The sequence below is a fragment of the Indicator indicator genome, chromosome 33, assembly GCF_027791375.1.
Source record: "Indicator indicator isolate 239-I01 chromosome 33, UM_Iind_1.1, whole genome shotgun sequence".
Lineage (NCBI taxonomy): Eukaryota > Metazoa > Chordata > Aves > Piciformes > Indicatoridae > Indicator > Indicator indicator.
In genome coordinates, this window is record NC_072042.1 from 295803 (window position 1) to 323042 (window position 27240).

A 27240-nucleotide genomic window follows, 5' to 3' on the forward strand; every position below is an offset into this window, starting at 1 on the left:
AGCGGTTCATGTTTTCCCCATGGTCACAGAGAGCTCTCCACAGAGCCACCCTTGACATTCCCTGATTAGCTTGGGGTGATCTCCTAGGGGGAGGAGAGTGACGTTTATTCCTGATGGCTGAAACATGGATCCATTCTGATGGAGAAGGTGAAGGGGGAGAAAAGGTGTCATCCCCTTCCCTCAGTTCAGGCTTGGAGGCCTTAATCTCTTTGATGATGTCTTTAGTCATAGCCTCTATGGCTGAGATTACGGGCCTGTGACTGACACTGTCCTCATATTCCCTCAGGTCACTAGCAAACTCACCCACAGTTTTAGGACTTCCATCCTGTCCAGTCAGAAGCATCCCTCCTAGTGTGTGTGCATATCTTTGAGGGGCACCCTGGGTGAGTTTCTTTACTAAGGACCGTTTCATGGACACCTGATCTGGGTCCAAGGGGAGCTGGCCATTTCCATAGATGATCTCCAGCACAGCCATCTGTCTCAGGTACCGAATGCCTGTTCCATAGCCGTCCATTTAATTGGGGCCCAAGGCAAATCCTCTCTGGTAGGGTACCTGCGCTTTATAGCATTAGTAATCCGGGCCCAGAGAGTGTGTGTTCCATCGAGTTTTGCTAATTCTTTATCCAGACCAGCATCATGAGACAGGGAGCCTAGAAGCTTCGCCTCCCTCTTATCTAGATCTACAGTTTCTGCACCCTCATCCCAACATTTTAGGGTCCAGTTTAGTATTGTCTCACCCTCTCTCCGTGCGTAGTCCAGACGAGTTTGCCTTAATTCTTTTCTGGGCAGAGATGTGATGGTTATGATCTCCTGATCTGAGTCCTCTCCATCTGCTGGTGGGTTCTGAGATGTGCTGGGTCCTGCTGAGGTGCCTTCTTCACCATCCGTATTTGGAGCTGATTTTTGCATCTTTTTCCTGCGTGTGGTAACCGGTGCTAGGGAAACTACAGGTGGAGGAGCATCAGGGGTTATGTGTGAAGCTGTTGGTGGGGGGTCAAACCCTCGGGGCTGGGCCTCAGGTTTGGCCAGCCTCCATCGGGCTGGACAGCATTCACAGCAGCCAGACCCCTCCCTCCTGTTTTCATAAACATTATCACAGTGCCTGCAGTGCTTACAGCTCTCCGCCTTTGGGCCATTAAGGCTTACAAAGGAATTCCCTAAACCGATTGTCCCTCCACAGATAGCTCTTAATGGGTTGGGGCACCCCCTTCCCCACATGGCCAGAACGAGTATGATTATCAAGATTACATTTAAGCCTACAGAGCATATTTTTACATAGTCCCATTCTCCTTCAGCAATATTTTTATTCACATGTTTAGTTTCATAATAGGTTTCAGAGAAATTCTTTACGTCAGAAAAGTTTGAGAAGTGCCCACCGCCGGTAAGATTGATGGAATTCAAAAGGTACATGCAAAACTGCATTGGCAGAGTTTTTATCCAGTCAAGCAGCATCTCTATAATTAACCAAAGCACATGGTAAGTCAGTAGTTTATACACATACGTCCAAAAGATCCAGCCAACAGCCCATCCAAAAACTTGAACCATAAGAATCTGTAAAATTACCATCTCTACTTCCAAACCCTTCTTTCCCAATCGAGTATTATTTTCAAGCAAAAAATATTATTTCCCAAGCCCCACGTTGGGCACCAAAAATATTGTGGTGGTTTGAGCTCTGACTGGAGTTTAGGAGCTCAAATGGTAATAGATTTTCCTCCCCCTGCCCCTCTCCCTTTCTCTCGGCAGGGTGGAGAGAGAGAAGAAAGAGAAAAAAACAAAAAGGGTAGGGGAGAAGAGGAAGTAAATTCGTGAAAGAAATAGCCTGAAGTCAATTTGGAAGTAGGAGAAGTAATTTTTTTTTCTTTTTTACAAAAAGGGAAAGAAAGAATAATTTTGTACATATATATATATATATATATATCTCAGTAACGGGGGAGGGGATTCACAGAGGTAAGGGATGAGGGTAAGTGGGAAAAATATACAAAAGCAAGCCTGGATGGCCTTGTGTTCCCTTAGATGTCAGTGGATTCAGTTGGGAGAAAGGGGGCCCCAACCACGTGGTCAGTGCAGGAGGCAGTGGCAGCAGCAAATGACCTTTTCGAGCAGACGAGGCAGGAAAGAGAGTGAGCAGTGAGATGTCCACCCTGTGATGCTTGCTGGACAGGAAGGGGGAGTGGAATAGACCACCTTTGAGTCAGGGGACCCCCTTCTCCCAGCAGGGGAGGGGCCAAGCCCTCCCCCGGGTTAAATTTCTTTTGTCCACCTGGGGCTGGGTTCTTTTCAGCTCCATCCAGGATGGGTGTACCCCAGCACACACATGAAAAGACATCGACCTGCTCCACGCTGCTGCAGGGCAAAGCAAGTTAATCATTCACAACCTCAAAGCAGGACAAGAGTTGCACAGCCTGACTGATAGTAAACCATGATAAGTTTCCTTGAAACACCATCCCTTGCTTGCAGAATTGCTCCAAATTCCAGACAGCTTTCACAGGCAGTGTCACAGGTAGGTCAGCAGAAGGATCTCCTGCTCTCACCTCACTCCTGGCTGACTGCACTCCCAACCAAGGCATGGTTTCACACTGCCCTCTCATCAGTTTCAGAAGCACCTCCAGCACAGTAGCACCAGGCTTCCCCATCCTGCCTGCAACAGCAGCCCTCGTCTACCTCTGAAGACAAGGACCCAGGAGCAAGGTGAGCACAAAGCAGCTGGTGGATCTGTCTGTGAGGCTGAGGAGGAGGTGGTTCAGGTTTAATGTGTCCAGCCAGCCTTTTCCAAACCCTGTGCTCTTGGTAAAGACAAGCAATGAAATTCAGAAGGTTAGGCAAATAGTGATGGGTGGTGATAGGTAGGGGACTGTAGAATATGATCATGGAAAGCTTTGCTTGATCTCAGGCCCCTGAGATACCCTAGAGGATAAAGGCTTCAGGTGGAAATCTCCCTACACACCTCCTGCCTGTGATCAAAAGCATTCCCTAGGTCTTCACAACTCAAGGCCATTTGGGCTGCAGAAATAAGGCAACTCTGGCCCTGGTTCTCCAGCCTGTGGCAACCTTCAGTCATTACAGCATCTTGGAGCTCAGGACTTGAATCCAAGCAGAGTCTCAGCTAAACAGGAGAAGTGGAAAACCCTTCCACCCAGAAAATTTCCCTTTGCATGGTCAAGCCCTTTGAAGTTTAAAGACCTTTAAGTGGAGGAGTGTCTGGAGGCTCAGGGCTCCCAGCTCCTTCAGTCAGTCAATGATCTAACCAGGGTCTTGTGATGCTGGAGAAGACACAAGGAGGAGCCCAGTTCAGGAGTGAGAGGCACAGGCTGGGCAGAGAATCACAGACAGACATTCCAGGGTCCAACTCCAGCAAGTGGCCTTAAAGCTGACCCATGCAAAACACTCAGACTGTGCCCATCTGGGCATCTCCTCCAGACTGAGCATTGCTCAGGGACTGGGAACAGGCTGCCCAGGGAAGTGGTGGAGACACCACCCCTAGAGGTGTTCAAAACCTGTGGCCATGGCACTTCAGGGCATGGTTTGGTGGTCATGGTGGTGTTGGGTTGATGGTTGGACTGGATGATCTTAGAGGTCTCTTCCAACCTTAACAATTCTATGGTTCTATGAGCTCTGCACCCAGGTCATCAAATCATAGAGGGTCATCAGTCCCACCCAAGGTGCCTCTCTCCACTGTGCTGAGTCAGAGACCAAAGTGCCAAACAGGGCTGAGGATTTCCACCCCCACCCCCCATGCAGCAGAGCAGCACTGAACCTCACAAATGCCTTCTGCTGGAGCAGTGCAGGAGCCACAGGCAGCTCAGGGAACTCACCCTGCATAGGCTGCAGACTCCACCTTCAGCCCCCATCCCCAGGCCACCCCAGCCAAGCCATGAAAGCTTTTTTCACCTGCTGGGTCTGGAGGTTCATTTAAACCTCTGACTGGGAGCTGAAGGGGGTGGAAGGGCCTGAACAAATCACTTTCCTGATGCCAGCCACAGATGGCTTCTTCAAGGACCAGGACAGAAGGACCAACAGGGCCTCTCTTGCTTTCTCTGCTAGCAGAGGCTACCTCAGGACACATTTGAAGTGCACCCCAGAGTGTACAAGGCTTTCCAGGTTGCCTAGCAAGGTCATGGAGGCTCCATCCCTGGAAACATTCAAGGTCATCAGATTTGATGTGGCCCTGAGCAACCTCATCCAGTTGGAGGTGACCCTGCTGGCTTCAGGGAGCTTGCACTAGATCACCCTGGAGGGTCCTTTCCAACCCAATGCAGTCTCTGATTCTCTGATTCTAAGATGATGTTCTGGGCTGCCACCCATGTTCAAGGGGCTCTGCAGGAGACAGCTGCAGTTATCCATTCAGGTGCTGAAGTGATGCAAGCAGGATCTCAAAGACCACTGAGCAGCTCCCATGGGAAGCAATCATTTACCTGTAGATCACAGAGTCACAGAACTGTTGAGCTTGGAAGAGACCTTTGAGCTCCTCCAGTCCAACCCCTCACCTGAGCTCACATCCCACCCCTGCTGCTGAGCCAGCACCACTAACCCACAGCCTTCAGCACCACATCCACACAGCTTCTAAACACCTCCAGGCATGGTGACTCCACCACCTCCCTGGGCAGCCTGGGACAGTGCCTGAGAACCCTTGCTGGGAAGAAACTTCTCCTAATCTCCATCCTAAACCTCCCCTGGCACATTTGAGGCTGTCCTGTCACTTGCTCCATGGGAGCAGAGCCCAACCCCCACCTCCCTGCAACCTCCTTTCAGGGAGCTATGGAGAGCAATGAGGTCTCCCTCAGCCTCCTCTCCTCCAGACTAAACACCCCCAGGTTCTCCAGCTGTTCCTCAGAGCTTGAGAGATGAGCTGGAGGGCTGCAGCAGGGAACAAATGGGGAGTTTGGGGGCTGTGATTCCACAACACACAACCATAAAACTTGAGGCCAGGCATGGAAACTGGGAAAAAATGAAGTGCAGTCTACTTAGGTGAAGGAGACTGCAGAAGCCTTAGGTGCTAAGTGCAGCTCAGCTCCTCTGTCTTGGTCACAGCCCTGCAGGGGTGAGCCCAGCACTTTCTCACCAAGCTCAGAAATGCAAAGGATGCCAAATCTGTAGGAAAATGACTTCAGTGTAACACTGACTTCAACCTCTGGCTGTGTAGGTCTTCTTTAATTGCTTTTTTGATGCAGAGCCAGCAAATGTCATGTTTGAAGTCTGCTTTTCAACAGAGGAGCTGGGAGCAAGCTTTCATCTCTGTGAGAGGAATGGAACCTCACATCACATCATGACTCTAGGAGCTGGGGATCTAAGGAAGATGTCAAATGCAAGTTGTAACACTGATTGCTGCATCCTGGGCTTCCAGGGAGGAACCTGGAGCTCCAGTCCAGCTGGACACCTGCTTGCATGCAGCTTGTCCTATGGGGAGAGGCTGAGAGCCCTGGGGCTGCTTAGTCTGGAGAGGAGAAGACTGAGAGGGATCTGATCAATGTCTATCAATAGCTGAGGGCTGGGGGTCAGGAGGGAGGGGACAGGGACAGGCTCTGCTCAGTTGTGCCCTGGGATAGGCCAAGGGGCAATGGATGGAAACTGCAGCACAGGAGGTTCCACCTCAACAGGAGGAGGAACTTCTGCACTGGGAGGGTCCCAGAGCCCTGGAGCAGGCTGCCCAGAGAGGTTGTGGAGTCTCCTTCTCTGGAGCCTTTCCAGCCCTGTCTGGATGTGTTCCTGTGTGACCTGTGCTGGGTTCTCTGCTCCTGCTCTGGCAGGGGGTTGGTCTTAATGATCTTCACCGGTCCCTTCCAACACCTAACATCCTCTGATCCTGTGAAAAGAAACACACTGGTGAAGACCTTCAGGCCTGGCAGTCTGGATGTGCTGAGTGCCCAAAGCCCTGCTGCCTGAGCTGTGCTGGATCTGCACTCTCAGGTTAGGGGGAGCAGAGAGCAGGAGAGTGTGGGCAAGTTGGAACAACACCTCAGCATCTGGTGCTTTCTTCAAGGGCAGCTCTCTCTGTGTCACCTTTGAATTCCAGCCAATTAGCCTCTAGAGTGAGATTTAAATGTTGTTGCTAATGTTCAGGTAGGCTGCCTGTGTTTTGATATTTATAGCTTGCCTGCAGGCTGGGAATAACACTTGTCATCCAGAGAGGAGAAGGAGCAGCAGGGCCTGGAGAGCAGGATGGAGTCAGCAGCCCTGCAGGTATTTAAAAGCTGTGTGGATGTGGTGCTGAGGGCTGTGGGTTGGTGGTGGTGGCTCAGCAGCAGTGGTGGGATGTGAGCTCAGGTCAGGGGTTGGACTGGAGGAGCTCAAAGGTCTCTTCCAAGCTCAACAGTCCTGTGACTCCATGATTCCACAGGTAAGGGTTTGCTCCTCATTGGAGTCTTTGAGATCCTGCTTGCATCACTTCAGCACCTGAATGGATAACTCTGCAGCTGTCTCCTGCAGAGCCCCTTGAACATGGGTGGCAGCCCAGAACATCATCTTAGAATCAGAGAATCAGAGACTGCATTGGGTTGGAAAGGACCCTCCAGGGTGATCTAGTGCAAGCTCCCTGCAGCCAGCAGGGGCACCTCCAGCTAGATGAGGTTGCTCAGGGCCACATCAAGCCTGACATTGAATGTCTCCAGGGATGGAACCTCCACCATCTCTTTGGGCAACTTGTTCCCCTCACTGTGAAGAACTTCCTTCTGGTGTCCAACCTAACTCTGCCCTACTCCAGCTTCAAACCATTGCTTCTCATCCTATCCCCACAGCCCTTTCTCCCCAGCCTTCCTCCTAGGTCCCCTTCAGATATTGAAATACAGCTCTAAGGTCTCCCTGGAGCCTTCTCTTCTCCATGGTGAACAACCCCAACTCTCCCAGCCTGTCTTCATAGGAGATATGCTCCAGCCCTCTGACCACCTCCACTCCCTAGCATCTCTAAAGTCTGGTGAGAACTTCCCCCAGGTCTGCACCTTGCAGTGATCCATGCTGAGTCCTGCTTTGCTCCACAATCAGTGCAAGGTTCCCAGCTCCACCTCTGAGATCCTGCATTCCCTGGCTCTTTGCCTCCCTCTTTTCTAGTAAGCACCTTCAGATGCCTCAGTTCCCCTGGATGAGGGAATTTGAGCAGATGCTCAGGGAAGGGCAAGCAGCCATCAAACAGGTTTGCTGTTTGTGCTGCTTTCTTGTGGTCTCCTGCACCCTTGGCTTGTGTTAGTGATAATAGAGGGAGTGAAGGAGAGCTTTGGGTGGACCCAAGCCCCATTCTGAGCAGGTACTTCATTGCTATAAGGGAGCTGGAGCCCTGGAGCAGGCTGCCCAGAGAGGTTGTGGAGTCTCTTTCTCTGGAGACTTTCAAGACCCACCTGGGATGTGTTCCTGAGTGACCTGCCCCGGGTGATCCTGCTCTGGCAGGAGGATGAGACTGGACTGGATGATCTCCAAAGGTCCCTTCCAACTCCTAATCATTCTCTGATTTGGAACTGGACACAGCTGTAGACAAACTGAGCTTCTGCAGCAGAAGTGATGGTGCTGCAGTTCAGGATTTGTATGTCTGTGCTGAGACTGAAGTGGTGGAGAGGGAAGCTGTGATGAAAGTCTGGGTCTGCACCTTCTGTGCCTATCCCCTTGAGCAGCTGCAAATGTTTGTGTGCCCCACATGTGCCAAGTGCACACAGCACAACCCCTAAAGGGATCCTCCAGGAAGGCTGCAGAGGGACTTTTCCTGAGGGTGTCTAGAGACAGGACAAGGGGGAATGGTTTGGAGCTGAGGGAGAACAGGGGTTGAGGAAGAAGTTCTTCAGTACAAGAGTGGTGAGACACTGGAACAGGCTGCCCAGGGAGGCTGTGGCTGTCCCCTCCCTGGGGGTGTTCAAGGCCAAGTTGGATGAGGCCTTGAGCAGTTAAGTCTAGTTGAGAGGTGTCCCTGCCCAGGGCAGGGAGGTTGGAATAGATGATCTCTGAGGTCCCTTCCAACCTAAACCATTCTATAATTCTGTGGACACAGGATGATGTCCCCAGTCTCCTGCCTGGCACTGAGAACAGACATGAAGGCAGCAGCCTCATCTTCTTAGTGCTGAGCCTGGAGACAGCTCCAGGCATGAGCTGAGAGCCTCACCTACAACCACCTTCACAGGAGGGCTGTGCCTCCCAACTGTTGCTCCAGCAGCTGAGACAAGTGATGATCCCTTCTCAGGAGAAAGCATTCAGGCAGCATAAAGCAGAAGCTGTTCCCCCAGGAAGGCAGCAGCATCCTGCCCAAAATGTCCCTGGGGTACTGGGAGGCTGCTCTAAGGTCTCCCTGGAGCCTGCTGAAGAGCCCCAGCTCCCTCAGCCTGTGCCTTTAGGGGAGGTTCTCCAGCCCTCTGATCATCTATGTGGCCTCCTCTGGACCCTCTCCAGCAGTTCCATGTCCTTGTGTTGGGGTGCCCAGAGCTGAACACAGTGCAGCAGGGGGGGTCTCAGCAGAGCAGAGCACAGCAGGGGGGGATGTGCTTACCCCTTGAGTGGGAGCTGACACCAAGCTGCCCTGTCCTGCTGCTTCTTTCTTTCATTGATCCTCATCTCCTGTCTTGACATCTGTTACCTATCCCTATTCTTGCCCTGATGCCTTCTTCATTACTTTAGATGTAGATTTCAAATCTCACCTGCTGTGTAAAGCACAACAGAAGGGGAAGGGAGAGGGGAGAGGAAAAGGTGAAAGGGGAAAATGGAAATAGTGATGGCATTGTGATGACAGCAACAATAAAGGGGGAAGAAAAAGCTGAACAGAGGATCCCAGCCATGGGATGGATGTGGGGAAAGAGAGAATCACAGAATCATTTTGCTTGGAAAACTGCTTTAAGACCATGGAGTCCAACCATTCTCTAACTCTACCAAGGCTGGGGCTAAGCCTTGGCCCTCAGCACCACCTCTCTGCCTCTTTGAAACCCTCCAGGGATGGGGATTCAACCACATGGAATCACAAACTCATTAAGGCTGCAAAATCCAGGCTCCAAGATCATTGAGTCCAACTAAGAATTCAGCACTGCCAGCTCAGCACTAAACCATGTCCCTCAGCACCACATCTACACGTTCTGGGGAGCCTGTTCCAGTATTTGCTGCGCAGAGAAACTGTGCAAAGCTTCAGCTAGGGGAATGTGGGAATAGAAGGAGAGGAAAGGGTCAGTCTGGCTGGAGGAGAGCAGCCATCCCTCAGTGACCACAGGGGAACAATCAGCGGGGCAGCACCACCCCACTGAGAAATTGTGGTGATCTGAACAACCCAACACAAACCCTGCCCACGGCAGGCACAGAGCTGATGCTACACCAAGCAGCAGGTGCCCTGGTGGGCAGAGGAACATGGTGAGGTCTGAAGGTTTCCTTCAGAGAGAGCAGATTGTGAAGCAGCCTGCCCTGAGCTAGACAGGACCTCTCACACAGCATTTCCCCTCTTAGCTCAGACATCTTCAGCCCCACCAGCCCAGACTGGCTGATTCCTTCTTTGTTCAAAATTTCCATTTGCTCTATCAGCTGCTGATTTTGCTGGGCTCCCTCACATCCTGTCCCTCCGAGCTCCTTGGCTCTGCTTCCCCTCTGCTGGCATGTCTAGGAGAGGAGCTCATGGGCTCAGACAGGAATGCTCTATCAGTCATTTCAACACCATCTCCCCCAGAGCTTCCCCGGGGATGCAGGGACAAGGCAGAGCTGAACTGCTCCAGCACAGGCAGGAGAGATGCTCAAGGACACTTCAGGAACTGACTACCATTGGCCTTGCTAGGTGTTGGTGTCAGCCCTGTAGGAGCCAGGATCTTCAGGGCCTGACCTCTTGTGTGCAGCAGCTCTGCATCTTAGAGCATGGAGCCCTGGAGCAGGCTGCCCAGAGAGGTCATGGAGTCTCCTTCTCTGGAGACCTGGACACAGTCCTGGGCAAGCTGCTCTGGGTGAGCCTGCAATGGGGGTTGGACTGGATGATCTCCAGAGGTCCCTTCCAACCCCCACCATTGCAGAATCATAGAATGGAATCATAGAATGCATCCAGTTGGAAGGGACCCTTGAAGGTTATCTGTCCAGCCCTGCTCAGTCAGCAGGGACATCTCCACCTGGAGCAGGTTGCTCAGGGCCACATCAAGTCTGATCTTGAATGTCTCCAGGTATGGAACCTCAACCATATCCCTGGGTTACCTGTTTCAGTATTTCACTAATTCATAGTCACAGAATCACAGAATCAATAAGGTTGGAAAAGACCTCAAGGATCTCCAAGTCCAACCTGTCACCCAAGACCTCATGACCACTAAACCATGGCACCAAGTGCCACGTCCAATCCCCTCTTGAACACCTCCAGGGATGGTGACTCCACCAGCTCCCTGGGCAGCACATTCCAAGAGCTAACAACTCTCTCTGGGAAGAACTTTCTCCTCACCTCCAGCCTAAACCTCCCCTGGCACAGCTTGAGACTGTGTCCTCTTGTTCTGCTGCTGGTTGCCTGGGAGCAGAGCCCAACCCCCACCTGGCTACAGCCTCCCTTCAGGTAGTTGTAGACAGCAATGAGGTCTGCCCTGAGCCTCCTCTTCTCCAGGCTGAACACCCCCAGCTCCCTCAACCTCTCCTTGTAGGGTTTGTGCTCCAGACCCCTTCCCAGCCTCATTGCCCTTCTCTGGACACATTCCAGTATCTCAATGTCCTTCTTGAATTGAGGAGCCCAGAACTGGACACAGTGCTTGAGGTGCAGCCTAACCAGTGCTGAGTACAGAGGCACAATGACTTCCCTGTACTGTTGTCCAACCTAACTCTGCCCTGCTCCAGTTTCAAACCATTGCCTCTCCTCCTATCCCCACAGCCCCTTCTGAGCAGTCCCTCCCCAGTCTTCCTGGAGATCCCCTGCAGACATTGAAATGCAGCTCTAAGGTCTCCCTGCAGCCTTCTCTTCTTCAGGCTGAACAGCCCCAACTCTCCCAGCCTGTCTTCACAGAGAGGTTCTCCAGCCCTCTGGGATTCTGTGATCCTGTGACAACAAACATGGTGCTGGAGCCACTGCCACCTGACATTGCCCCATGGAGGGCAGAGAACAAAGGCACTTTGATGGCCAAATAAACCACACTTCTAAATTAAGTCTCCATCTCTTCATTTACACTGTGACATGTGGACATCATCCCACTGTCCCCCAAGGGCTTGGAGCAGCAGTTGCCTCTTGTACATCTTCACCTGGGAGTAGAATTCAACTGCTGAGGGGTTTGGAGAGCAGGTCTGGTGAGGAGAGGCTGAGGGAGCTGGGAGTGTTTAGGCTGAAGAAGAGGAGGATGAGAGGAGACCTCATTGCTCTCTACAGCTCCCTGAAAGGAGGTTACAGTAAAGCCAGTGTTGGGCTCTTCTCCCAAGTAACTAACAACAGGTCAAGGGGAAATGGACTCAAGCTTCACCAGGGGAGGTTTAGGTTTGATGTTAGGAAAAAATTCTTTGCTGCAAGAGTGGTCAGGGATTGGCCCAGGCTGCCCAGTAAGTAACCCACCACTGGGATCTCAAATTTCCTTATGTTGGGAATTTAGACTGGAGATTAGGAACCATTTCTTTGCCTCAAGAGTGGTCAGGGATTGGCCCAGGCTGCCCAGGGAGGCGGTGGAGTCCCCATCCCTGGCGGCATTGAAGACAGGAGTAGATGTGACGCTTGGGCACCTGGTCTTGTGACCTTGGAGGTGTTGGGTAGAAGGTTGGGCTGGATGATCTCAGAGGACTTTTCCAACCCTCATGACTCCATGATTCCATCACTTCCAAGGATGGTTGGCCGGGCGCCCTGGCGCGCAGGCAGCCGCGGCGCGGGGAGCTTTGGCGCCGGTGCCAGCACACCCAGCACTGGTGCCGCTGGGAAGCTGCTGAGCCACTCCCTGCCGACCAGGATCATATTTTTCTCCTGCCTTGCCCGTGGTTGGCTTTTGTTTTGCTGAGCTGTTGCTATGCAGCACCTGAGGCTGGGCCAGGGAAGTCTGCTCTCCGGAGGAAACAACAGCGGCACAGAAGGCAGCAGATCATTGTTCTGCTGCTCGCTGTGTCCTGAGCAAACAGAGGGATCTGTGCTTGTTTATCGGCAGGCACCGGGGCAGGATTGTGCCTCTTATCCTCAGAGGTGATTTGTCTGGTGGACCTGCTGGTCCCAGTGGCAGCAGTTAGCCCCCAACAAAACAAAACCAGGAAAAGACTAAGTGTTCCCATACAGCTTCCAGCACAATCAGCAGCCCTCCTCGAAAGCGCCTTTGAAACCACAAATGGGAGAAGGGGAAGAAAAAAAAAAGCAAATCAAAAAACCCCCCCCAAAAACCAAACAATTAGCAGCAGAGACCTGACTGAAAAAAAAATCATCAAAATAAAAAGACAATTCTTTCATTAATCAGCCCCTTATCAGCAGCAAGGTGATAGAAAGCCAGGCTTTAATTGGGCCTGAGCAAATGTGTTTGTGCTGCTGTGGAGAGCCTTGTCTGTGTGCACAGGAATGTGGCCTGCATCCTGTTTTCCTTACTGCTGGGGGAGGAATCTGCTCCCCCATTCCTTGAAAGGCTGTGGCATGTTTTCCACCAGCTCCATGCTGGGTTTGTCACTTGGGTTCCTGCTCCTTCACATCCTGGAGAGCAGCTTTGTGCTCCAAGGGATCCCACAACACCTCCTGTGCTGCTCTCCTTCCACCCACAGCAGCAGGTGCCTTGGCTCCAGGAGACTGCTGTGCCTCTGTGCTCCCTGCCAATGGACAAAGGAATCATAGAACCATGGAATCATGGAGTTTGGTTGGTGATAAGACCCTCTAAGATCATCCAGTCCAACCATCAACCCAAAACCACCATGGCCATCAAACCATGCCCTGAGTGCCATGGCCACACCTTTCTTGAACACCTCCAGGGATGGGGACTCCACCACCTCCTTGGGCAGCCTGGGCCAATCCCTGACCACTCTTGTAGCAAAGAAATTGTTCCTAATCTCCAATCTAAATTCCCAAAGTAAGGAGATTTGAGATCCCAGTGGTGGGTTACTCCCTGCCTGCTCACCCTATTATTCACTTGTGGGTTTGCAAAGGGCTTGCCCTTTTTATAGGGCATGAGGGGCAGAGGGCAAGCCCAGTGTGGGTTGTGCTCCATCCTGCAAGAGGTGCCTGTGGGTGCTGAGTGCCCTCAGCTCTCAGGGTGTTGGAGAAAAAGCAGCATACAGGGGAGGCTGCTCCAGTCCCTCTGCTCCTTTACCCTGTGAGGTACCATTGAAGGGTACCTGATCATTGCCTCCTTCATGGTAGATACTCAGAGAAGCTCTTCAACCTCAGCTCCAGGAAGGGTCTCTCTGATTCACCCAGGCCTTTCCCCACTCCCAGGGGTGCTCTCTGCTCCTTCACATCTATCCCTTTGTTTACTACATCACTTGAAAAACCTCATCCCATGATGCTATGTTGGGTGCTTCAGTGAACCTTCTCCCTGCTCCAATCCCATGGCCTTCATTAGGGTATCCTTAACACCAGGACCCATCACAGTTTTGCAGGAGCAATTGGGGGTCTCTCACCCATCTAAAATCTGTAAGACCCTTAAGGAGCCCTTACAACCCCTCCCTTCACCTTTTCTCCTCTTCCCAGCCCCAACCTCTTGAGGAAGGAATGGCAGTGATGCCTCCACCCTGCTTTTTGGCAGTGCAGTTACTGATGAGACGAACAGCCCCAGCCCAAATTCAGCAGCCTGGTATGCACCAGGTGTTCTGCACCCCATGAATGCTCCAGGCTTTGGGGCAAAAAAAAAAAAAGGACCTGGGGGAGCTGAAGATGAGCCAGGGTGTGCCTAGGTGGCCAAAAGGCCAAAAAACATCCTGGCCTGGGTCAGCAATGGTGTGGCCAACAGGAGTAGAGATGGGATTATAGTGAAGGGTGAGGCCACACCTCAAATCCTGGGTTCAGTTTTGGGCCCCTCACAACAAAAAGAACATTGAGAGGCTGGAGCAGGTTCAGAAAAGGGCAACAGAGCTGGGAAAGGGTCTGCAGAACAGGACTGGTGAAGAGCAGCTAAGGGAGCTGGGGTGGTTCACCCTGGAGGAAAGGAGACTGAGGGGAGACCTTCTGCCTCTCTGAAAGGAGGTTGCAGTGAGGTGGGGGTTGGGCTCTTCTCCCCAGTATCAGGTGATAGAAGGAGAGGAAATGGCCTGAAATTGTAGTAGGGGAGGCTTAGGTTGGAGGTGAGGAAAAATTTCTTTGCTGCAGGAGTGGTCAGGGATTGGCACAGGCTGCCCAGGGAGGTGGTGGAGTCCCCATCCCTGGAGGTGTTGCAGAAACCTGTGGCCATGGCCCTTGTGGACATGGTTTAGTGGCCGTGGTTTAGTGGCCATGATGGGGTTGGCTTGCTGTTGGACTGGATGATCCTGGAGGTCTTTTCCAACCCAAACAATTCTCTGACCCTCAAAGTGCAGGATGGTTTGGATGGAGCTGTCTGCTGCCTGAACCTCTTAGGACTTTCCTTGGAGCAGTGGCCACAACACATTTCAAGTTTGCCTTTGCTGGGCAGGAGCAGGAATGTCACCCAGGAGCAAGCTGGCAGAAGTGTGGCAAATTCAGGCAGCCCTGCAGCCCAGCAGAATTAAGCAGCACTTCTGATTCACGTCATCCCCTGGCTTTGGCAGAGCTTTTATTATAGTCATTACAAAGACAGATATTGCTTTTGGATTGACTCACTTGATGGGTTGATCAGCACTTTATTGTAGCCTCCAGTTATAGCACTTTTTATGGCAGCCAGAAGAACTTAACCATTAGCACACTATTAGGAGGAACACTGGCAGCTGATTAAGTTGCTGAAGGTCAAAGACGTTTTTCTTAATTGCTCCATGTGTGCTCCCTCCTCCTCCTCCTCCTCCTTCTCCCCCTGGGATGGAGCTGGAGGGAGAGGGCTCTGTTTTAATAATAAAGTGGCAGAGGCATTGCTCATATTTGCCATCAAATCTCCAGGGAGAGGCTTCTTCCCCATTTCAGATTGTGTCTAAACTGTTATGGTCTTGCTCTTGAAATGAAGTCTTGGAGGTTTTCCTGGCATGCATTGGAAATGACAACAACAACAACAACAACAAAAGCCATCAGGGTGACTTATGGAAGTGGTTAAGAGATAGTGCAAATAATCTTCTACTGGGGTCACAACAAAATTAATGCATGGATGTGCTAAGGGAGGGTCCATGTCTTTGGGAGGCAAAGGAGGAGGATTTTCCAGCCTCTGGTAGACTCTCAGCACTCTGAGGTATGCTGCCAGAACAACCCCACCACAGACAAGAGGTTGTGCAAGGATTCCTGACCAGCTTTGTCATCCTTCCCTTTGGAATGCAGTGTTCCAGGTGTTGTCCTGTTAAATCCCAAGGGAAAGCTGCTCAGCAGGGTGTTCATCTCCTGTCCTCCACACCACAGCAGCTGCACACTGAGCTGTACCTTCTGATGGCTCCCTAAGTGCTGGAGGAACGTGACTGCCAGTGCAGACTTTGTAACTGAGTCAGTGGAACCCTCCCTGTCCTCCTGGGAGAGTTGGGGCTGTTCAGCCTGGAGAAGAGAAGGCTCCAGGGAGAACTCAGAGCAGCCTTCCAGTACCTAAAGGGGCTCCAGGAGAGCTGGGGAGGGACTTCTGACAAGGGCTGGGAGTGCCAGGATGAGGGACAATGGCTTTGAGCTGGGAGAGGGGAGATTGAGAGTGGAGATGAGGAAGAAATTGTTGGGAGTGAGTGTGGGGAGACATTGGAACAGGTTGCCCAGGGAGGTTGTGGATGCTCCCTCCCTGGAGGTGTTCAAGGCCAGGCTGGTGGGAGGTGTCCCTGTCCATGGAGGGGCTTGGAACTGGATGAGCTTTCAGGTCCCTTCCAATCCAACCCATTCTGTGGTTCACCACCACAACTGGAGAAAGAAATCAGAAAACAGGTAGTCATCCCCTCTGTGCTCCTCACCTCAGCAGCACCCTCTGAGATCACAGCAGAGGACAAAAGGGGGAGGACACCTCTCCAGTGCTCTTCTTCCATCAAACCCACACCCTGAGCCTGGCAAAGCAGGCACCAGCCTCATGCTCCTGGAGAAGGTGCACCTCATGGTGGGACAAGGCTCTGCTGGCTGCCTGGTTGGGCTGCAGGGTGAGTTGAAGGCTTCAGCTCCTTTCTCACAGCATTGCTGAGGGTGCTCACACCTCCCATGCTTCAGTTACCTCCTTCTGGGATGAAGGATGTACTTACCTGGAGCTCATTGCCAGGGTGGGGCATCTGGACAGCTATTGAACACAGCTTTGAACTGATGACTTCATCTGACTCTGCTCATTCAAATGTTCTGCTGCAGCTTCCACCCCCTCACAAGGCTCCTGCTGTCACCTGAGGTGGGAAACCAAAGTCACTGAGAGCCATTTCTATGGGAAATTCCCCCTGCAAAGGCTAAATGACTCTGGTGGTCTCCCACATTTCAGCCTCAGACAGATGTTGAGCTGTTCACAGAGCTTCTTCTTTCAGCTCCAGACTCACCTGGACCAAGCTGGAGTCACTACACCACCAGACACCTCCTCCCTCACTCCTCCTGAGCTGGATTTCTCCCAGTTCAGTTTTCTCACCAGGGTTTAGTCTAGCACCAGTCAGTGCCAGAGGGGAGAGGTGGGATGAGGACTGAAGGTTGCTCTGTTGCTGTTAAATCAGCCCCAGCACTGTCCCCAGTGAGGGCTCTGCAGGGCACCCTGCTGGAGCAGGGCTTTGCAGAGGAGCATGCTGCTCCCTTTGGAGAAGGGAATGGCTGAGAGGGCTCCTCAAAGGCCTTCCAGGAGTTAGGTGAGTGAGGGACACCCAGTTACTCATCAGTGAGCACACGTGGGCTTGAAGAAAGGATGTCAAACAGTTCATGGGTTGTATAATGCTCCTGCTGAGTGCCAGAGGGAGGTTTGACAGATGGAGATGTCCTTCAGCCAACATGCCAGCTCTGCCTGCCTCAGCTGTCAAAGGAAGTGATTAGGAGTTAAACTTGAGGCTTGGTTCCCACAGGACAGATTTCAGTGTGTCCAGCAGGGCTAGGGAGGTTCTTTTCCCTCTCTACTCTGCCCTGCTGAGACCACAGCTGCAATCCTGTGTCCAGTTTTGGGCTCCCCAGTTCAAGACAGACAGAGACCTGCTGGAGAGAGTCCAAGGGAGAGCCAGGAGGATGATTTGGGGACTTGAGCATCTCCCTGTGAAGAGAGACTGAGAGCCCTGGGGCTGTATAGTGTGGAGAAGGCTGGGAGGGAATCTCATCAATGTCTATCAATATCTGAGGGGTGGACATCAAGCAGAGGGGGCCAAGTTCTTTTTGGTGGTGTGCAATAATAAGACAAGAAACAAGAGGTACAAGCTTGAACATAGAAGGTTTCACCTCCACATGAGGAGAAACATTTTGGTGTGAGGGTGACAGAGCCCTGGAGCAGGCTGCCCAGGGGGGTTGTGGAGTCTCCTTCTCTGGACACATTCCAACCCCACCTGGATGCATTCCTGTGCAGACTCCCCTGGGTGATGCTGCTCTGGCAGGGGGCTTGGACTGGATGATCTCTGGAGGTCCCTTCCAACTTCTGATGTACTGTGATCCTGTGATACATTCAGTGTAGCCTGGATCAGATAAGAGAGGGCTGTGAGTGCTTCCTGTGATGCCTGCACCTGGGCAGAACAGCCAAGGAGCCCATGGCTTTCCTTGCCCCATGGCTAGGAGATCCTGAAGATATGGGATGCAGCTGACCACAGACAGCTCACCAGCCTGTGAGGTGTGAATTCCAGAGCTGACATCCACTCTAGATCCTCCTATTTTATGTCAACACATCCTCTCCTGAGCAGAACCCATCAGTTCAGCAGATAGGAGAGGTGAGCAAAGCTGCTTTAAAGAAAAAGCCTAACCTGAGGAGGAAAGGTAGCTGCCATCTAGGTCTAGGACATGGAATTGTTAGAGCAGGTCCAGTGGAAGGCCACAAAGATGGTCAAGTGTTCTTCTGTTCATTGATCTTAGGGTTGGAAAGAAAACCTAATTGATTATCAACCCACCCACAAATGGATTAGCTCAAAGTTTCTCTCTCTCTGGATGTTGGGGCTTGGTCTCTTCTCTCTAGTAAGAAGTGATAGGATGAGAGGAAATGGCCTCCAGTTGTCCCAGGGGAGGTTTGGGTTGGACATTAGAAGAAACTTCTTCGCTGAAAGGGTTCTCAAAGCCTGGCACAGGCTGCCCAGGGAGGTGCTTGGATCCCCATCCCTGGAGGTGTTTCCAAGAGGCAGAGCTGTGGTGCTGAGGGCCATGGCTTAGCCCCAGCCTTGGTAGAGTTAGAGAATGGTTGGACTCCATGATCTTAAAGGAGTTTTCCAACCAAAATGATTCTGTGACTTTCTGATGTCTGGCTTCCATCCCACATGCTGTGGCAGAGCTGGAGAACATTTCTGATGCTCCCACCTCCAGCAGATGTGATGCTCCCTTTGGGCTGTTTTCCAGGGTAATCAAGCTGCCCAGGGCAGGGATGCTTTGTTCTCTGAGACCAAGCTCTGACTAAGGCCATAATTGTTCTGTGACTTAAGAAAGACAAATAAGAGGCTGGGCCCAAGGCTGTGCTCAACAGACATTCCAGACAATGGGTAAATCTTCCCTGGGAAATTCTATGAACTTCTAACAGCCCTCAGCTTCCTCATCCACCCCACCTGAAACCAATCCAGGCCAAACACCATGGAAATTACCCCAAGAAGGTAACATTTCCAGACCTGATCTGGAACAAGGTTGAGCAGGAAAGAGGAGAGTTGTACCTTAGATCTGGCACAGAGGACATCTGCCATGCTTCAGGGCACCTTTTTCCCTTTTACCTGTGATTCAAGGTCATTTTATCACAGACCTTTATCATTAATGCCATAGAAACTATGACTGAGTGGCACAGAAACATCTGAAGGAACCCAGATCTCACCTCTAGCATCAAATCACAGGGTGGAGCCTTGACCATGGGAGATGTAGCTCAGCCAAGCTGGGCAATAGGAAGGGTTGGGGCTGCAGCTCTCTGGGCTACGGTTCTCAGGAAGCCACAAAGAAGTGCTGAGGTTCCTGGGTATGCAGCAAGCACACTGCCAGCTTTGCCATTCAGCTTTCTTCTTCACTCCTTTCTCACAGCTGCACCCTGAGATCCACTGAGTTAACAGGAGCTGTCAATGTGCACCTGCAGCCCGGAGAGCCAAGCAGAGCCTGGGCTGCAGCAGGAGAAGTGTGGCCAGCAGGGCCAGGGAGGGGATTCCCCCCCTCTGCTCCACTCTGCTCAGACCACTCCTGGAGCTCTGTGTCCAGTTCTGGAGCCTCTATTACAAGAGGGCTATGGACATGCTGGAAGGTGTCCAGAGAAGGGCCATGAGGATGAGCAGAGGGCTGGAGCTGCTCTGCTCTGAGGACAGACTGAGAGAGTTGGGGTTGTGCAGTCTGGAGAAGAGAAGGCTCCCAGGACTTCCAGTGGAATTCTAGTATCTGAAGGAGGCTCCAAGAAAGCTGGGGAGGGACTTTTTAGGCTATCAGGTAGTGACAGGACTGGGGGGAATGGAACAAAGCTGGAAGTGGAGAGATTCAGACTGGACATAAGGAAGAAGTTCTTCCCCATGAGAGTGGTGAGAGCCTGGAATGGGTTGCCCAGGGAGGTGATTGAGGTCCCATCCCTGGAGGTGTTTGCAGCCAGGCTGGATGAGGCTCTGGCCAGCCTGCTGTAGTGTGAGGTGTCCCTGCCCATGGCAGGGGGGTTGGAACTGGCTGAGCCTTGTGCTCCCTTCCAATCCTGACTGATTCAGTGATTCTAACTGCACCAGAGTCATCCATCATGGATGGTGGCTTTGCAACTGTACTTCAAAAGAATTAAAACCAATCAGCAAACCTCAGATCTCTAAATTGGGGAATGCAGGTGAAGGGCTGTGGCTACTCTGTCCCTGAGATGCTGACATCCAGCCACAGACCTGCGAAAAGAGATTGAGGTAAAAGATCAACCATGAGAAAACTTCAACAGGATCCTTTGGGCAAGGGTTCAGGCTGGTCTGAGCATCATAGAATGGGTTGGGTTGGAGGGGACCTCAAAGGTCATCCAGTTCCAACCCCCTGCCATGGGCAGGGACACCTCCCACCAGCCCAGCTTGCTCAAGGTCTCATCCAACCTGGGTTTAAACACCTCCAAGGAAGGGACAGCCACAGCCTCCCTGGGCAACCTGTTCCAGAGTCTCCTTATCCTCACTCAGAAGAATTCCTCCCTGAAAGTTTTTCTCTTTCCAAATCCCTAAGTACAAGCTGGAGTTAATTCCTCAGGTATGTTCCCACAGACTTCTAGAAGGGAACCAATGTGTTGCTCCTTTATATAGAAGCATCTAGAAAGGCAGCACAAAGGTAATAACCTGAGAATATTCTAAGTGAAGGAATGCTCAAGTCATCTAGATGGGAGACCTTCTAACTGCCTTCCAGTACCTGAAGGGGCTCCAGGAGAGCTGGGGAGGGACTTTGGACAAGGGCTGGGAGTGCCAGGATGAGGACAATGGCTTTGAGCTGGGAGAGGGGAGATTGAGAGTGCAGATGAGGAAGAAATTGTTGAGAGTGAGGGTGGGGAGAGACTGGCACAGGTTGCCCAGGGAGGCTGTGGCTGTCCCCTCCCTGGAGGTGTTCAGGGCCGGGCTGGATGAGGTCTTGAGCAACCTGAGCTGGTGGGAGGTGTCCCTGCCCATGGCAGGGGATTGGAACTGGATGATCTTTGAGGTCCCTTCCAACTTAAACCATTCTGTGATTCTATGATGATTCACTTTAGTCCTCAGCAAATTTCAATTAACTCCCTATTCCCCCTCCCCCCACCAGCTCTGCTGTCCCTCTCCCTTTCAGAGTGCTTCTGGCCAGCTGGATTTCTTTCACTTCATCCACCACCACCCATAAGGTAGAAAACAAAGGGAAAAAAAAACACTATTGACTTTTATCATTATTTATTACAAATTAAATTTTGCAAATCGGTGTGGGGAAAAAAAACAAAACCACCAAACAACAAACCAATAATCAATAGATTTAAATAAATACACAGATTTCAGGATGCTACATATGGCATGTGTGCAGCAAGTCACTTGAGGACATCATACACACAAGGAGATACACTTTGTACTTTCCAGCAGTAGTTCTGGTTTCAATTGCTAGGCTCACATTAAACCCTGTGCAAAGTTTCTTTCCTCTGGCACAAACCCTTTCAGGGTTTTCTTTTCCTTTTTTGGTTTTTAGAATGACTCCAACCTTCAGGAGATCAAATCTCTCTATATATATATGAAATAAAACTAATATTCTCTGCAGCTTTGGGGACCAAATGCTCAGTCTGCCCTTTCATCTGCCATACAATCAACTGGTCTCATTCTGCACCCTTCTAGGGCTTCAAGCAAAGAATCTCAAGGAAGTATTTTGTGTATCCAATGGGACTACACTTGCAACAGCCACAGATTTTTGGTCCACCACCAACTTCAAGCAGCCTTTCTAAACGCTCCTGTGTAATACTGGGTTGGGCAGCAAGAGGGACCCAGCAGCAGTTCCAGGAGAGCAATTATCTACCTGCACTAACCAGATGACAGCTGCAGCCACGGCTGACAGCAGAACTTAATCTGCCCAGGCAAACAAAAGTGCGTTTCTGATACAGCTCCAGAGCCTTGAGTCTGTGTTTGCCTGCAAGAGCAGTTCCTGGGCTCAGTGTTTTATCCATTTACACCTTCCCTCCTGTGGGCCAGCAGCTCCCTGCCTGGGGAAGCAATCAGGAATTTGGTGCTGGATTTCAATCCAAGCCCTTCTCCTAAAGCTGTGCAGACAGTGCTGTGCTCTCTTCTCACCAACCCTTTCCTCCACAGCAATCCCACCTGGCTGCCCCTTGCCTAGTCCAACCTCTGCTCAGGTTACACTTCTCATAGTGAGATGCTGTCCATTGTCATTCATGATCCCAGAGACCTGATTGAAGCGAAGCAGCAAGCAAGCCTTTGTGTGCTATACTCCAACCACCCATCTCCTCTGCCCCTGGCCTCTCCTTTCAGGCAGAGCTGGATGCAAGGTGGGATATTAGGCTAAGAGATGGAAGTGCTCTACCCTGCAAAGGTCATGGACAAGGAGATGAGGCAGGTTCACAGCACTGAGTTCACCCAGACTAGCAGCTCAGTTCTGCCTCAGAGCTAGTGGGGCTCCCTGACCCAGGCTACTTGGAGCTGCATGCACAGAGCTCCTGCAGAGACACAGCTCCACTCCAGCCTCCCAACCCCTGCCCTGATGGCCAGGTCATGCTTGGCTCTGATGCAAGCTCCAGGGTGAGCAAGCTGTCCTGCACCTGAGCAAGAGCCACTTCAGGCTGATCCTCCAGTCAGTGTCCCAGCCAGAGAATGCCACTGCCTACTCAGCTGGCTTTCAGGCTTCTAGGTGATGTCTACCTTTTAATAGAAGCTGGGAGCTGTTTGACCAGGGGAGTCTCATACCACCAGCCAAGCCACCTGTGACTGGGGCCAAGATGGAACCATGCTCAAAGATGACTCAAAGGCAGAGCAGCCCAGGCCAGTGACATGGGCTCCATGCTGCTATGTCCAGAACTGTGTGGAGCCAACCAGTTTGTACATGAAACAAGCACCCAGCATGGGCTGCCCCTCTGCCTTAGCACTCCAGTGCAGAGCTCAGCTCGTGCTCCTCCAGCAAGACCCTTGCCTGATCCAAAGAGGCACAACTCAGCTCCACGACACATCTGTGACTGTATAGAGAGAGAGGTTTCCCTTTACATCAGTCTCTGGAGTGCATGCAGCACTGCTTCACGCCAGGGGCATGGAGACTTCCACTTCTTCCCCCTTCCGCTCATGGCCTTTCCTTCAGCTCTAACTACCGACAGGACAGCGGTGTTAGTGGCACCCACGGGACTCCAGACTCTTCTGGTGAGCTTGGTGTGCACCTGCTCCTTTATCTCTTCTTCTTCCAGATGTTCTTCTCCCAAGGCAGAAGCGTTGGCTGTGTGCTCCTCCAGGAACGGTGCTGATGCTTGCTGAGCCGCAGGCGGGAGGCAGCGAGGTCCCTGTGAAAGGAGAGGCACCAGGAGATGGTCATTCTGCAGGCCATCCTCCCACTACTCAGCCACAACCTATGGCATGATATTTACCTCCCCCTTGCCAAGTTATTTATCTACCACTCCATTATTCATGGAGGAAGAAAGGAGGGGGATTTCTAGCTGCAGCCACAGCCACAGTCCAGCCCAATGTCCCCTGTCCACCAGCAGCCAGGATTCAAGGAGTCCTGCAGCAGAGCATGGCCCAAGTGATGCTAAAGCTGGAAGTGGGGAGATTCAGGCTGGACATGAGGGAGAAGTTCTTCCCCATGAGAGTGGTGAGAGCCTGGAATGGGTTGTCCAGGGAGGTGGTTGAGGCCCCATCCCTGGAGGTGTTTAAGGCCAGGCTGGATGAGGCTCTGGCCAGCCTGCTGTAGTGTGAGGTGTCCCTGCCCATGGCAGGGGGGTTGGAACTGGCTGAGCCTTGTGGTCCCTTCCAACCCTGACTGATTCTATGATTCTATGCTTCCCCAGATGTGCTTTCAGAAAGTGTTGTCACTGCATCTGATTTAACTGCCATCAATAGAACAAACCCCTTCAGCTTGCCAGCTCTAAATCATTTACACTCTTGGAGTCCATGGTTTCTTCCATCAACGAGCTCTCCACCCCAGTAATGTGATGGGAGAAAAGTTATTTCCTTCACTCCAAAGTTTCTTTGGAGACATCCAAAACCCACCTGGATGTGTGTTCTGATCAGGAATTTTCCTACATGATGCTGACTTTCACCTCCTTGCATAACACCTTTCTGTCTGTCCTGTACCAGAGGAACTGCCCACTCCAATCAGGAGTTCCATTTTATGTAATGTTCCTCTAGTCTTGGAAGGGCAGAAGGTTTCTGAGCAACTCTGATTCCCTCAGCTCTCAGCCTTCTATTCTACAACAAGCAGAAAGAGTCAAGTCTGCTCATTTAAAGGGAGACAAGAGGGGCAGGGCAGGTCAAATCCAAGTAGTAACTGCAGTCTGGGGTCACAACCACAGACTATGAAGTGCTGATGAAGGACCTTCTGAGGTGGTTTAGGTGGTACTCACCTGAGAGCTCTCAGCAGCCCATCATGGGAAGGCCTCATCTCACTGCTCTGTAGAGACTTCATGGATGCTCCAGAGCTCACTGGGAGCTTCAGATTTTGGAGGTACCTAATGAGCAAGAGGAGATGCATGAACGACTCCTATCCAGCCATGCTGTGGTAGGTAGCAGGGGGAGTGCTGCTCTAATGTCACCAGTGACAGACTATGACAGTTGAATGTGGGGTTTTGAAGGGTTAATTGCAGCTATTTGAGAGCTATTCACAGCTCACTTCTGTGGCTCCCCTCTTTTGTCAGGCCTGGCTCTATTCACAGACATATTTAATGACTGGGGATTGTAACTACTGCCTTGCTATGAAACCAATGACAGGTCCCTGCAGGGCCTTTGCTCCCACCTCCCCACGGGTCCTCTGTGCCACTGGGTGAAGTGAGGCAGCTGAGAGCCCACATGCACTTGAAAGAGCTTGTGCAGAAGATACAGGACATCGAGTCCCAGCTCAGAGCAGTCCTACTCCCCTGCAGCCTCTCCACCTGTCCCATGCAGCAGACACTGGGGTCCCAAAGCTTCACACCCTCCACTTGTCCCTCTCCCAGTGTGCTGCCAACTCCTCCCTTCCCACCAGTGCACTCAACCCTTGCTCAGCCTCCTGGCAGCAGGAGGGATGAAGGTAACATTGCTTCATATCAGCTGTAAAGAGTCTATTGTACAACAAAACCACCCCAGTGACACTCTGCCAGGGCCTCCTGGGAGGGGTACAAAAGCCACTAGACAAGTTCCAGCTGTTTGCAAATGGCTGCGCAGTCACCCCCAGGGAGGCTGTGGAGTCACTCCAGCTGTCAGCTCAGTCTACTCACACCCCTAAAGGACATCCTCAAGACCCTCCCTGGACTTACCCAGGCTGTGCCTGGCAGAAGGTGGCACAGATGCTGTCCCTGGAGTGAGTGCACTCGCACCTGCTGAGCGCTCTCCTGCGCCGCCTTGGCGGACTTCCCAGGCCATAGGGAGCGGTGTGCCTGCTCAAAACAAAAGAAATCAGCTCTGCCCCTAACTTTTTATTAGCCCACAGCTTTATAACACAGCCCTGGGAGGTGGCCAAGCCAGTGCCAGGATAATAAAAGACTCATCTATAGCTACAAGGTGAAAAGGCCACTGATATGTCTAAGCCTTTAAACCCCAGCTCCTCTCCCACCTCCTGTTTTCCCCACCCTACCCCTCCCAGGGAGATTGGCACTGTGTGCTGGCTTGCAAGTGGAATTTCCTCTCCTCACAGCAGCCCAGGTGCCCGTGCAAGGGTGGCCAGATGGGCTGGGTGAGCTGGCACTTCACCTGCATGGCAAAGCACACGAGGAGCACAGCTGGCCCAGTCCACCAGCAGCAGCAGTTTGTGGAGTACAGAGATGTCAGGACTCCCCCTCCCCGCCCAACACACAGGACACAGCACAAATCAAGATGTCTCGAGGCCATAACAGGTTCCTCTGATCACAGCAGGCTCTGGGAGCCGTTAGCACATTCCCACTCCATCTTTGATCACAATCTACTCTCCCAGAGGGTTTGGGATTGGCAGCAACTGGCAGCAAACTATTCTCTGAGCAAGCAGCGAGTTGTAATTGCACGTTGGGAAGCGTGATTATAACCACACCTGAGTGCATGTGCTGTGCTGTGATGGCCATTGGTCTAAAACTGCTCCCAGAGCTGCTCCAGCATTCTTGAGGGCAGGACTTGGCAGCCACAGGAGGTTAGTGCCAACCCACCACTGTCTCGTTAACAATACTGGCACCCAGCAGCCTGGGTTACAGTTTGCAAGCAGGCAGAGGAACTTTCTGACTTGCAGCTATAACATCTTGGTGTTGCTTTTGGCTTGCAGAGAGATGTAAACCTCAGCCAAGCACAAAGGAAGCAGCACCCTGAGCTTTCACTCTGCTCCTCGTGTGGGTTACACTGAATGTCCCAAGCAGGGGCACAGCTTGTCCCTTGCGGGACCCAGGGAAGGCGTGGACTTGCAATGCTCTTCAGAGCAGGTGCTACAAGAGCTGCACTGCACTGGGACCCTTTTGCACCTTCCTCTAACCTCAGCCCACCTTCCATCAGAAAGCAGAATCATTTACTCACACACAGAGCCCCCACCAACCCCTCCAGAAAGCTCCATCTATGCTCACCCCGGTGTGTTGATCCAGATGATGTCCAGGTGACAGAAGTAGATGCATTCCTTATCTAGCCAGCTGTTGCAGGAGCACCGTTTGGTCCTGGAGTGGGCAGCCAGGTGGGTCTCCGGGGGATGATGTCCCATACCTGCAGCAGAAGGAGGAAGGGATGAGCCGAGGGTCGGTGCAGAGCTCTGCAGTGCCTGTCGGTCCGTCACCTGTGCAGGCACTCCCGGGGAGCCCTCCGGTGATTTCAGCAGGGCAGCAACGCTCCAGGAGTTGACGATTTTGGCTCATTAGGGACTCGCACACCCGCGAGGGTGCTCCCAGAGCACGGGCGCCGTGCAAGCGCCCACCCTACAGCCAGCCTTGGGGAGAGTCCCATGGGCAACTCCACGCAGCCCCAAAACCTCCATCCGAGGGGTTCCCCGGCCGGGACGGGCCCTCCCCGGGAGTCCGAAGGCTCTGCCTGCCGGGGGCTCACCATCTCCCAGGAGGACGCAGAGGACGAGCGCCAGCAGCACGGTGCCGGTGGCAGGGCTGGGCATGGTCGTGGCTCTAGCTGGAGTTGGGGCTGCGGGAGTTGGGGGCTTGGGTTGTTTGGGCTTTTTTTCTCTTTTCGTTCCCCCGTTCTGCCGCCGCTTAGCTCTGCGCGGTGCTTCCCCAGCCGCCGCCGCGGTGCCTCTGGAGCCGGCGGGCTCCTGGCAGGTGCTTTATAGCCCCGGAGCCGCCGCGTCACGGCCCCGCTCCGCCCCGCAGCGTGCAGCGGGGAAACAACCGGGCACGGGCACGGGGGAAGAGGTGCTCGCACACCCCCAGCCTCTGGCTGGCCGTGCTCCCAGCCCCGGGCCAAACCTTCATCCTTCGGGGCAGAGCTCCTGCTCCCCGGTTGACCTTCTCCGGGCAAGTCTACCCTTCCCCATAGAGACCAACTCCTCCGGGGCAAACCTTTCCCCCTGGGGCAGAGCAGACTTCACCCCCCCAGGGAGATCTCCCCCTCCTCAGGGCAGAACAGATCTCCACCCCAGGCAGACCCCCATTCCGGGGCAAATCTTTCTTCCAGGCTCTCCTGCCATCCATC

At 52.5% G+C, this 27240-nt stretch overlaps 1 protein-coding gene across 1 annotated transcript; it reads right to left on the bottom strand.

Moving 5' to 3' along the window:
- Positions 1–22852: 22852 nt before the first annotated feature.
- On the bottom strand, positions 22853–26707 carry EDN2 (endothelin 2). Its single transcript, XM_054395477.1, has 5 exons — positions 26644–26707; positions 26175–26307; positions 24912–25031; positions 24024–24128; positions 22853–22964 (listed from the first exon to the last, which is right to left on the bottom strand). The coding sequence occupies exons 1-5, from the start codon at positions 26705–26707 to the stop codon at positions 22853–22855; spliced, it is 534 nt and encodes a 177-aa protein (XP_054251452.1).
- Positions 26708–27240: the final 533 nt, after the last annotated feature.

Coding starts and splice junctions, on each gene's coding strand:
- EDN2 (XM_054395477.1), bottom strand. CDS start 26,707: ATGCCCAGCCCTGCCACCGGCACCGTGCTGCTGGCGCTCGTCCTCTGC. Junction 26,308..26,643: donor CTGCGTCCTCCTGGGAGATG/GTGAGCCCCCGG, acceptor CTTCTGCTGCAG/GTATGGGACATCATCCCCCG. Junction 25,032..26,174: donor ATCTGGATCAACACACCGGG/GTGAGCATAGAT, acceptor TGTTTTGAGCAG/GCACACCGCTCCCTATGGCC.